Consider the following 12,028-nt stretch of genomic DNA (forward strand, 5'->3'; position numbering starts at 1 on the left):
TCTACACTACAATAACCAGTCTCTCACCACCGTTTTATTCATAAAAAGAACCCATAAACTTCAATCAAAATCAAAATCACTCAATTAAATCAATTAAATTCAAAATCATCCATTGATTGCGAATTTACTTCTTCTTCGAGATGGACACATCCTCCGGCGAGCGTCTCCTCTTGCGCTATCGAATTTCCAGTCTTTTCATGCTCAATAGGGTTTCTGTTGCCTCGTTACTCTCCTCATCCTCAGAGGATGTCGGAGGAGAACCGTCGGCAGGAGATATCAAGGCAGAGGCGGAGGCAGATAAGTTTGTTAGTTCCTCCTTCGCTAATCGCGCCAACCGACGCCGGTGACGAACCCCTTCCGTTTGAGTGTTGTCTCCTTCATCCTTGCTACGCTTAGGGTTCTTAGCCATTTCACTTAAAATTTTTAAGCCATTTTCCTTATGAATTTCCTGTCCGCTTGAGTGAAATTAGGGTTTTGAAAATAGGTTCTCAAGCTGAGGGAGGTTTGAGGTTAGGAGATTTGAGCGTGTGAAGAGAGAAGAGAGAGAGAGAGAGAGGGGGAGGGAAGGCAGGTTTTGGGGGGAACAAGTACAAATGGTAATTTCGACTTTTCGAGTTATATTTTCTCTCAGTGTTGTCTGGAAAATAAAAAAGGCCTGAAACATTATTAAGTCGAGTATTAGGAGCTTTTGGCAAAAAAAAAAAGGGCGTAGTCACATCCTATTTATTTTTTGGGCCTAGGCATATTTTTCCTAAAAAGAAAATGAATAAAAAAAAGATAAAAGAAGCAAAATATAAAAGGGCAAAGCGACCCCCTTAGTTATCCTCTTTCTTCCTCCTCTCTCAATTTCTCAAGCCCTAAAAAGAAAGGCCTCGCCCTCGTCTCGCCGCCTCGATCCCTCTCGGTCTTGTTTATGAGGTAAAAATCTCACGATTTCCTATCAAAATTTCATCTTTTTACGTATCCTCTTCGATCCGATCTCAAAGATCTGGTCTTTTGATGTTATCCTTCGTCCGCGGGTAATAGATCAGTGGATTTTAGAGATTGTTTCCTGTAATTCGTTTAGATATGCGGTACTTTCTCTTGGATCTTGGATTTTTTGACTGATTTCGTTTCGTTTTGTTTTTGTTTGAATGGATTGATGCAGCTCGAAGGAGAAGCCCACTCTTGGGTAAGCTACGCATGATTTTATTTGATTGCTTTGTTATGCATATGGTTTCCTTTAATATGATAAAGAAACGATAGATCAGATTCTTAAAAATGGCGTTCTTTGTGTTAATTTAGATTTATTGCTGTAAGATCGTTGTATCAATTAAGTATCAATGGTTTCACTTCTCCCAAATTTAAAATTGAAAAGAAGTGGCTTTTGTGTTGTGTAAGAACTTCTGTTCACAATATTAAGAGGAATGAAGTCTGGAATTCAATTTGGTTTTGGTAGCTTCTAGTATGCTTTGTTCTTCCTTAGCTTTTTTAGACATTTGAATTCGAGAATATAAATTGAATATGATTACGAAGTTACACACCTTTTTCCTCTTATAGTACTACGTTCACTGCTATTCTTGACGTAATACATTGACACGTGAAAGCGAGATTTCTGTTTGCCTATACATTGCATTGATGCTTTGTCTATTGTTAAGTTCAACCTTCAAGCGCTCGATCTTTAACTAGTCAAAAGAACTTGGGATTGAAATCAGAACGGGAGGTCCAAAACCTATTGACTTGGAGATCCACTGTTTGCCTGCAATTATCTTTTCTTCTTTATAGCTTCATTTCTATGTTCTTATCATCTGTCGGAATTAAAATTTTGGTCTATCTCATATTGCCATTGGTTTCTTTCAGCATCTATGCGGAAAACATACATATCTGCTTCGAGTGATTGTAAACAATTCTTAGTTGCTTTATCTAGTTTTAGAATTTCCTATGTTCCATATTATTTCAGCCATGTGAGATCATCCATCATTTTCACAGGCAGTTGCCTTCGTATATGGTGCTTAGAGTACAATGTCCACACCAGTTGCTTATATATTCGCCTAGATGACGAATGTATGAAGTATACAAGACCGCCCACTACTAGAGATTAACTATTTTGTAATTGTGTTTAATGGTTGTTCAGTTTCTTAAATAGAACATAGGATAAAAGGATTGGACACAATCAGCTTTTTACTGCTTTATTTTTCTCAGCAGAGCATGATATTTCTAATACTTCTTTTCTGCCTCTTTAGGGCATTGTATACACCAAGAACTATCATTCAAATCATTTTCTTTGAAATGGAGGTTCTTTATTTCTTGGTAATAGACATAGATAATTGATGAGTAAAAAAGAAGAGATAATCTCACATGGCATTTCTTTTGGTTTTGTGTCCCATTAGCTTAAATACTGTTGGTAGTTGTTTATTAGCCATTTTGGAAGTTGTCCTTTTCTTCAGCTGCTGAGTCATTTATGTTAATCACTGTGAGCCATTATGTATAAGCTCAAATTTTCAGGAAGCAAAATTTCACCTCAACTACTATTGCTGAAGAATTTTGTACTATTAGTAACTAGAGAATGATATATACGTCAATGATCCGTCTTGCTAATTATTTTGCCTTTTTCTATGCTATATCTGTGACTAGCGGAGCACATCCAGCTAACATAAAAAACAAGATAAGTGATAAATGTTGATGAATTTGATATGGTATTGAGTGGTATTTTAGTTAGTGAATAACTTCTTCTAATATGTGATCATTTTTTGAGCTATCGGTATTACTTATTTGATTCTTGAGAATCGTTTCATAGTATAAGATCATCTTAAGTGTTTAACTAAGAAACAACAACAATAATTTGTTATTATCAGGGAGATTCTTGAACTCATACTATAGATGTAACTTTTAAGAGAGACAGTTACTTATTACTTTTTTTACATAGTTCAATTGTTTGCACCAATGCATCAATAATATATAGTGATGGTAATGGATTTGAATTTTGAATAATAGTATATTTTGTTTCTAATTGCATGCTCTTGCTGTCGTGAAGGATCCCTAATCATCTAACTAATTAATGCTTTTATAAAGAACAACCCTAATTAAGCTAATCACTTGCTTACCGGGACACTTATCATAATTTACCCCCACTTTTTGATAATGCAGTGGCACGCGGATCAAGACCCGCAAACGGAATATAGCAGCTCCTTTGGACCCTTCAGCTTTTGCTGATGCAGTGGTCCAAATATACCTGGATAATGCTGGTGATTTGGTATGCTTCCTGTTAAATATATATGGTTGTAGTTTTCTTTGTAGTTATTTAAATGCTTTATTTTTTAATTGTAAATTAGTCCTAGAGAAAATCAAGGTTTACTAATTTCAGCTAAATGGTACGACTGAGTATTCTGTTGTGCGAGATGTTCATAAAAAAAGTTTCAATTTCAGAATTTTCGAGTGTGCGACTTGTGAAATTTTGATAAATTATGATGATAATTGACTTTTCTTATGAATGATAATGATACAAAATAGGAAAAGCTACTATGTGATAGAATGAGATAATCATGAAAAAGTTTGAATTTTGTTCAAAGATGCTGGGATTTCTGGTTCTTCATCATGTCAAAACATACAAATATAAAGCACCAAAATATCTTTGTGATTTACCTGCTCATCTAATGACCTTTTAGATCTGTTGGATGCTATGGAATCATATACCAGAATTATCTGATGAAGATATACTTCTTCAGATTGACGTTAGCCTTCATACAGTTGTTTGTTACTGGGCAATTAACTTATCTGTTAGATTATTTCTGCACTTTGTATTAGTTTTATGATGAATTGCACCTTTTTGTAGGAGCTTGTAGCTAAAAGCCTTGAATCTTCAGATCTGAACTTCTCGCGCTACGGTGACACCTTTTTCGAGGTACCGTAGGAAATTTTTTTGCTATAAAGGTTATCAATTATTTTGTTTGTTTTGTGCACTCCCACATGCGATTGCACTGAAGCATGTGTAGATCGTGCTGAATTTATCTATTAATGTAATTTGATCTATTTTATTCTTGCTCACACATTTCAATTATTTATTTAATTTTGGAGCATATCAATAGCAAGTTTTCTGGTTTCTTCTGTTTTTATTTGCTTTATGTACTTACTGAGAGCAGTTTGCTTCTGATATTGAGAACTTGATGTAAGTTTTTCTGTAAGATGATTAATCTTTCAGACTATTAGATCTGAACCTATGCAAATGTATATCTGTATAACAGTTGACCTTGGTGGAATTTCGCTTTGGACCTGAGTTGTTCCCAAGGAAGTATTTAACCATATTATATATCTTATATTCCTGAAGATTGTAATCTATTTCTTATTCTTCCATATGTCTTGACATGGGAAATATTATCTGTCCCAAGTCTTGAAGAACCTTAGATATTTTGGATTTCAGTCCTTAAGCATCAGAACGCTATAAATCACAGTACAATAAGACATGAAATCACTATGGATTGCAACTTCCAAGACCTGCAGCTTGATGGACTTTGTATGCATCGAACTGTATGATGTCTCTGGTTTTCAGAAAATGAGAAGTTAGGAGTCATGATAAGCAGCTGGCATCATAGATAACTCTTTGACACATAATGCAACCCATGGATAAGAGGTCAGTTTATACCAGATGAGGATCTCCATCCCTCAATTTTAGAGCATTGAGCTGCTATGCCCTATTCAAACATCTTAGACCCATAATAGATATTACTTGAACAAGCAGACCTTGTCAATGTTTCCCCGATGGAACCTTCGAAGAAAATGAATTTGAGTTGGGGGGAAACTTGCTGATTAGCTGTCAGCTTCCAGCTTTGCTTATAAAACAATTGAATGCATTTATTGTATAAAAATCGTTATTAACACGTCTTGATATATAAGAGAAACCTAGGAGATATGATGACACAAAAATCACATAGCCAACTTCCAACCTTCAATCAGCTCAAAACTGATTTAGAAAGAAAGAATTATTTTGGGACAGCATAGGGCTTTCCTTATGTCTGGGAAGCAATAAGGCTTTCTTTATATGTGATCCATGACTTATAACATAGGTACTGTAACTTAAAGACCATTTTACTAGTAAACATTGGAGAAAGTAATCAAAATGGTCTTATACTTTTATTGACCTTGTAAATCAAACAACATTGAAGCAACCAATGACTTTACGTTTATGCGGTAAATGGATATCAATCCACTATCAGAAGAAAACTTTGGATATTTTAAGGCATCATTAGGAGTATAAATACCTCAGAGATTGACTGGTAGTGCATTAAGAACCACGTCAGCCAGCGTAGTGGGAAAAGATGGTACTTGTGTTTTTTATTTTGCAACCTTCTGGAGTTTTGGCCAAATAGGAAGAAAGTGAGATAGTTTTAGGCAGGCTATAGTAGGAAGCTTTTTGTGTGGAATATTGTGCCATTTACTTGGGGTCTCATTTAAGGAGATCATCTTAAAACAAGACACATTCATGCAGCAGAAGATGAGATATTTTTTTAAGGATTAACACATTGTCCTGTAGCTTGTGGATTAAATGAGAATGCAGAAGAGAACTAAGTAATAGTCGTGTCAATATTTGTGAAGCCTTCTTGAATCCCTCTGAAATTAGACCCTATGATTAGCTTTCTAAATCTGAAAGTAAAGAGACGAGCACGGTACCGACAATAATAAAATCCTAGAAAAGAAAATGAGAACAAGTTCTCAGTACCCACAATCAGGGGTGGTAAATGATCGAATCGAATCGAATACTAAGGTGTTCGTATTTATATTTGTTTAAAATTATCGAATTCAAATGCGGACTCTAATATTCATATATGGAGTTTTTTGAATTCGAACTCGAATACTTGGTGTTTGATAAATATTCACAAATACTTTTCGAATATCAAAGTATATTTATTATGCTAAAGAATTTAATTTTCAAATGATATTTAAATTCATAAATAAAAATTATTCTTTTATAATATATAATGTATGTATATTTAAATCAAAATTTTCATTAGAAAATAGATTTAAGATTATTTAAGTCTTAAAATCAGTACATAAAACTTAAGTATAAATGGTAAATAGGTTAAAAATATGACATCATATGTGCAATAATACAAATAATAAGTGCTCAAATTTTAAACGAATATTTGATAGACAAACGAATTGAATATACATCTGGTTAAATTCTATTCGTTAATAACCTTGAATACTAAAAAATATTTGTTTAGTGGTAAATGAACTAGCGAATCGAATATGACCGAATAGTTACTCGAACAATTATCGAACTATTTGTTAATTATTTGGTCCATTTCCACCCCTACCCACAATAATAAATCATAAAAAAGAAAATGAGAATGGAATTTTGTTACATTAAATTGAGAATGTTAAGGGAGTACAGTTGGCGAAAGGGATCCTACTAAATTAAGCTTCCATTAACTGGGTTGACTCTCTTTAAATCGTCATACATAATCCTCTGATTTGAGATTGGAAAGAAATAGAAGATAAAAGGCAAATCGAGATCCTTGATTATTTTCTTTTTAGTACTCGAGACTTTCTCTCATCTGTCATTTGAAATGGTTGGTGACATTTAAACAGGGAATTCAGTTCCTCCCAGTTATCTGATGATGTTTGTTGTCTCAGACTCTTAGTTTGTCTCAAATTGCTGGAATGCTCGTGCCTTCTATTGGGCAGTTCCATAGTTACTGACCAGAGGAGAAAACTGTGCGGTAAAATTGACCTGGATCTATTTTACCTTTTATTTAATCTTCCCTTTAATCTTTGCTGCTTGTTAAATATGCCTAATAAAGGAAACACGAAGTAAATTGCAAACTTTATTTGGTAAACGTCTAATTGAATATTTGCAGAATGCTGCATCTCGATTGAAATTCTGTATATGCAAGTTCTTATTAGTATCTAAGGTTAAAAACTTATGTCAGTTACACATGCGAATTACTGTGGATGACGGATGATAAATGGTGAAAGTTTCTTTTATATGGAATTTATCCCTCGTTTCTAGTCTGTTTGTCATTTATTTCCATTATATTTGGTTTAGTCTAATCTGTATGTCTTAGTTATTTTAAACGTCATTTATCCTAATACAAAATCTCAAAATTTGCATTATTAAGTTATTTATTCTTACATACAGGTACATTCTGTTGTTGCTTCAATTATAAACATATGAACTTCTACTTTTTCCTATATAAAATTGTGTCCTAACCTGCAGGTTGTCTTCACTGGAGGCCGTACTCAACCAGGTACAACAAAGCCTGATGAGGGGGAAAGGCACCCCTATTCTGTTATAGACTGTGAACCCAAGCGTGAAGCAATTTTGCCATCCGTTCTGTATATACAGAAAATCCTGCGTCGGAGGCCATTCTTAATTAAGAACCTCGAAAATGTTATGCGTAAATTCTTGCAGTCCTTGGAGCTCTTTGAGGAGAATGAGAGAAAGAAGCTTGCTATTTTCACAGCGCTTGCATTCTCCCAGAAGCTATCTGGGCTTCCACCAGAGACGGTCATGCAGCCACTGCTCAAGGATAATCTTGTTGCCAAGGGGCTAGTCCTTACATTTGTCACTGATTTTTTCAGGGAATATTTGATTGATAACAGTTTAGATGATCTTATATCTCTTCTTAAGCGAGGGAAAATGGAGGATAATCTCCTTGACTTCTTCCCGAGTGCAAAACGTTCTGCTGAAGGTTTCTCTGAGCATTTCACGTGAGTTCCTTCCCTTTTTGTTATGTGTGATCTTATGGTTGATACAGCAGAAGACTAGTTGCATTATAAAGCATATAGTTACAATTGGTACCTTGACACCTAACTGAATCAAATTTGTAAGATTAAAATTTTCTTTTAATATTTTTGTACGGTTTCGAAGGAAAACAAATACGACTACAACTAGAGAGCCTTTATCCTTGGATTTTGGGATCAGCAAAACCCCATACACTTATTTATCTAACGATTTATGTAAATATGCTATAAATAAATGCATAGGAGACTTTGTGCAAGTTAATTTTGGGCTTATCTCGGAATCATCTGCATAATGTGGGCAGTTGTAAACTGCATGCTTTGTTGGTGTCAAAATTGGTGCCAAATATTGATTTGTTGTAGAATGCTTGTGTTGGATTGTGAACAACAAATCTACGGGTAGCATTGGATGAGATTAGTAGAGTACCACATTTCAGGATAGTATTACGTGAAATTGGAAGAGTGCTTTCAGGTACTATCTGTGTGTGTTTCTGTTGACATAAAAACTCTTTTCTGTGGTCAATTCTTTCAGCAAGGAGGGGCTGGTGGCTCTTGTTGAGTATAACGAGAAGAAAATGTTTGAGTCCAAGCTGAAGGAGATGAAATCAGCATTGACAACCCAGATTGCCGAAGAGACTGATATAACTGAAGTCATAGAGACTGTTAAGCAACGGGTGAAAGATACTAAAATTCCTGATATTGAGGTAGTACGCATTCTATGGGATGTGCTAATGGATGCAGTTCAATGGTCTGGAAAGAATCAGCAGCAGAATGCAAATTCTGCACTTCGCCAGGTATCCTCTGTTCATACATACTCAGTTTCCTTATGTTTAAAAGTAAATAAACTATTGATCATTTAAAAAGTGGTTGATGTATGTAATATATTGTGTCCAGAAGTTCCTTGATATCTGAGGATAAATTATTGAAAATATAGTTTGGAACACCACCTTTTCCACTTGTAGCATTCCTCATTATCACCATTTCACCACCTTAATGATCACCTAAGCAGTTCTTATCAAGATGGGGAAGCCTACTGCTGAGGATGAGAGAACTGCTAGAGCATTCATATAGGTTGTACTGTTGTTGGCAACTTCATGTGAACCAGACATTGCCTTCTACTGGTTTGTGGTTAGCTTAACTAGAGTAGAGGCATGTCATAAAATCTTAAAACCAGTTGCAAGGAGGTAGCTCTAGCTTATTTGGCCATGCCTTGTGAATTGATCATCCCTCTAAAATCTACCTAAAGTAGAAAAGGTACTAGATGAAAGGGATACTTGATCACATTCATTCTTGAGATAATGAATAAGCCAATTTGCGGATTAAAATTATATTCCAAGTCTTTTTGCATGTCATCGGAGGTACAGTTGTCTTGTTATTCTGCTCTAAATCAGGGATTCCAAACTATTCATCGCGTATTGGTAGCCTTCTTGTGGTGATGGGACTGTGGTTGTGAACTGTACTTCGTAGCAAACTGATTATCTTTTCTTTTACTACGTACTGAAACTGATGTTTTCTCACAGCTAGCATTTCATGGTATTTAAGGCATATTCATTCTATTCCGAATATATTCTATTTTACAATATTTGGGGTCATTTGCACTGCTTGGTTAATATTTGATTTCTTGCTTGTGGGGACTTCTCATTACTGTTAGGACTTGTTTAGGCCTCAGGTCATACTTCAGTTTTCTTATGACTTGTTATCAACCTAAATCCCCCTTTATGGTTATATTTTCATGTGGGCTTGGGTTGTATGCACACTGATAATGCTATTTACAGCAGGGTTGGGATAAATCTTTAGATAAGTACATTCAATTTACATTCATCTTTCTTATTTATGTATACATTCCTCTTTACATTGTGAATCTTTTCCCCCAACCACAGGTGAAAACATGGGCTGAACTTTTGAATGCATTTTGTACGAGTGGAAAACTTGAACTTGAGCTTATGTACAAAGTCCAGATCCAGTGCTATGAGGATGCAAAACTGATGAAGTTATTCCCAGAGATTATTAGGTCTTTGTATGATCAAGATGTGCTTGCTGAGGATACTATTCTTCTTTGGTTCCGTAAAGGTGCAAATCCCAAGGGCAGGTGTGTAGTTATATCTTGGTGCCTTCTGTCAGTTCTTTTTATTTTTAAATTTGGTATATTATCAGTGCATTTTTTTGTATTCTGAAAAAAAGCAATGAAATATTGTTTGCAACATTTTAAACTCTGAATTATTATAGTGTGGATACCTATTATGAAATCATACCGATTTAGACACCAACATCCATGTCAGACTACAACAGACCTTGTAGAAAGCCAATACTGTTGAACACATCTGAAATGTCTCATTTATATATATCCTAATTTAGAGCACTTTATTATATGCTTCCTCAACATGTCTTACCCTTCGCATATGCTTATTACTTCTTTTCTTGTAAATGAGATAATTATCAGTTTTGTGTTTATTTATTTCTTGCTAAAAGTAAATCAAGATTTGTGTTTGTGGCCTGCGGGGCACAAACCTACAATCACAAGGTTTGGAGCCTTGTTCTTTATCAATTGAGCCGGACTTTTGAAGTTAGAGCACAGTGTAACATGAAGAACCCTGCCCATCTTTGATTGAGTAGCAGTATATATTCGGTGACATGCAGTCTCCTGAGTGTCTTGTTGAAGTATCCTTTGTAGGGACATTTCAAAAATTAGATTCTTGCAGTCATCTATATTCTTGTAAATATGCCTGAAAATGCACATGCAATGAGTAATCAATCAGACATTAGGCAAGAGACAAATGGTCTTGTACAAACAACATAGCATTCACAGCTTAAATGTAGGACACCTAGATTGCTAATGAGTAGTCATATTGTCATAATTTATCACTAAGTTATATTTAAGTGTTTGAGAAGTGTTCTTAAGTGTCCAATGCTTTGAAAAGCTGACAATTTGAAGAGCCCTAGTGGTTGGTGTGGGATAATGGGCTCTGCTCTATTTAGGCTCTTTGGATATCTACGCTGCCAAATGCTTCCATACTTAATAGGACTTGTTAGGATCACCAGAATATGCATACACATGCAAAACTCAGCTGTCTTTAATTTATTTGACTTGCTTTCAAGCATCTTGATTTTCTTGGTCAAGTTCTCCAATGGAACTGAATACTAGTACACCTGTGTCCCCATTAATTTTTCTTGGTTGGCATCTATGTAATAATGTCCGTTATTGCTTATTTAGTTACTACAAGCTGGGAACTTTTGGTTTTTTTTAATTACTATCTTTATAATCTTGAACCTTCATATGATGTGCAGGCAAACTTTTGTGAAGGCGCTTGAGCCGTTTGTTAACTGGCTTGAGGAAGCCGAAGAGGAAGAATAAAAATAGAGGGATGCATCTGATATCAAGCTTGAAAAGACCTATCATCATCTATATTGCTATGCCTTGCTTGTGTGATTCCTGTAGCAAGTAAAACAGAACTTTGTAGGCACCAATAAATTTCTTCACTGTATTGTTTCTTTTTTGCCACACGCATCATGCTTATGGAGCATGACCGATGCATGGGGCTGGTTCTGGCGCATCATCACCATTAGTAAATCCCAGCTCGACGCCCACTTGAATCTATTACTGTGTGTGACAGTTTGTAGTTACTTTTATGAAGTTAAAAGAATGTGCTTTGCAGAATGCTTTATATTGGTAGTTTTTCTTCGTTTCTTCTTCTGGTATTGCAATGTAGGGACGGGGTTCTTTTTTCCGCCTTGCTTTTTCACGCTACAAGTTGCTGCTGAAGTTTTCTTGTTTTGATCCGTGTATTCATGTCATTTTTTAACCTGTTCTTCCTCTTGGGGACGATGACGAGAATGTACTTAGTCGTGTTTCGCTGCCTTCTTCATAGATTGCATAGGGCTTTCATGGTATGTTACCTCTCCATAATAGTTGGTTCTTTTCTCCGTAGGCAATTTGCACGTCGATGAGCTGCATAAGCAATTTGGTTTCCTTTTATCACTTGCAAAGACTGATACTGCATGAGCGTGAACGGTATCATTTGTCTATAGTAAGATAGCGAAGAAGATGCATAATGTGTCTGTGGTTTGTTCAATGTGTAATTTCAGTGCAAAGAAGAATTAGTGTTCTCCTAGATACGAATAAATCCATCGTTGTCTCTTTCCATCCTCCCTCTTGTCTATGCCTAGTTGCACGCCCCTGCCCTTAACAAAATTTGGGTAGTCAGTATTTAGAGTTTACCATTCAATATTTTTTTATTCAATAAAAAAATTATAATTTTTGTTGAAATCTAAAAGACATTTTGTTGATATCTAAAAGACAAAATGTATGTGAACA

At 35.3% G+C, this 12,028-nt stretch overlaps 1 protein-coding gene across 1 annotated transcript; it reads left to right on the top strand.

Moving 5' to 3' along the window:
• On the top strand, positions 797-11,441 carry LOC109824905 (basic leucine zipper and W2 domain-containing protein 2-like). The gene is made up of 8 exons (XM_020391533.1): positions 797-918; positions 1,148-1,171; positions 3,127-3,232; positions 3,812-3,880; positions 7,193-7,686; positions 8,249-8,510; positions 9,597-9,805; positions 11,002-11,441. Exons 1-8 carry the CDS (start codon positions 914-916, stop codon positions 11,066-11,068), a joined length of 1,236 nt encoding a protein of 411 aa, XP_020247122.1. The 5' UTR covers positions 797-913; the 3' UTR covers positions 11,069-11,441.

This window comes from Asparagus officinalis, chromosome 10, assembly GCF_001876935.1.
Source record: "Asparagus officinalis chromosome 10, Aspof.V1, whole genome shotgun sequence".
Classification (NCBI taxonomy): domain Eukaryota; kingdom Viridiplantae; phylum Streptophyta; class Magnoliopsida; order Asparagales; family Asparagaceae; genus Asparagus; species Asparagus officinalis.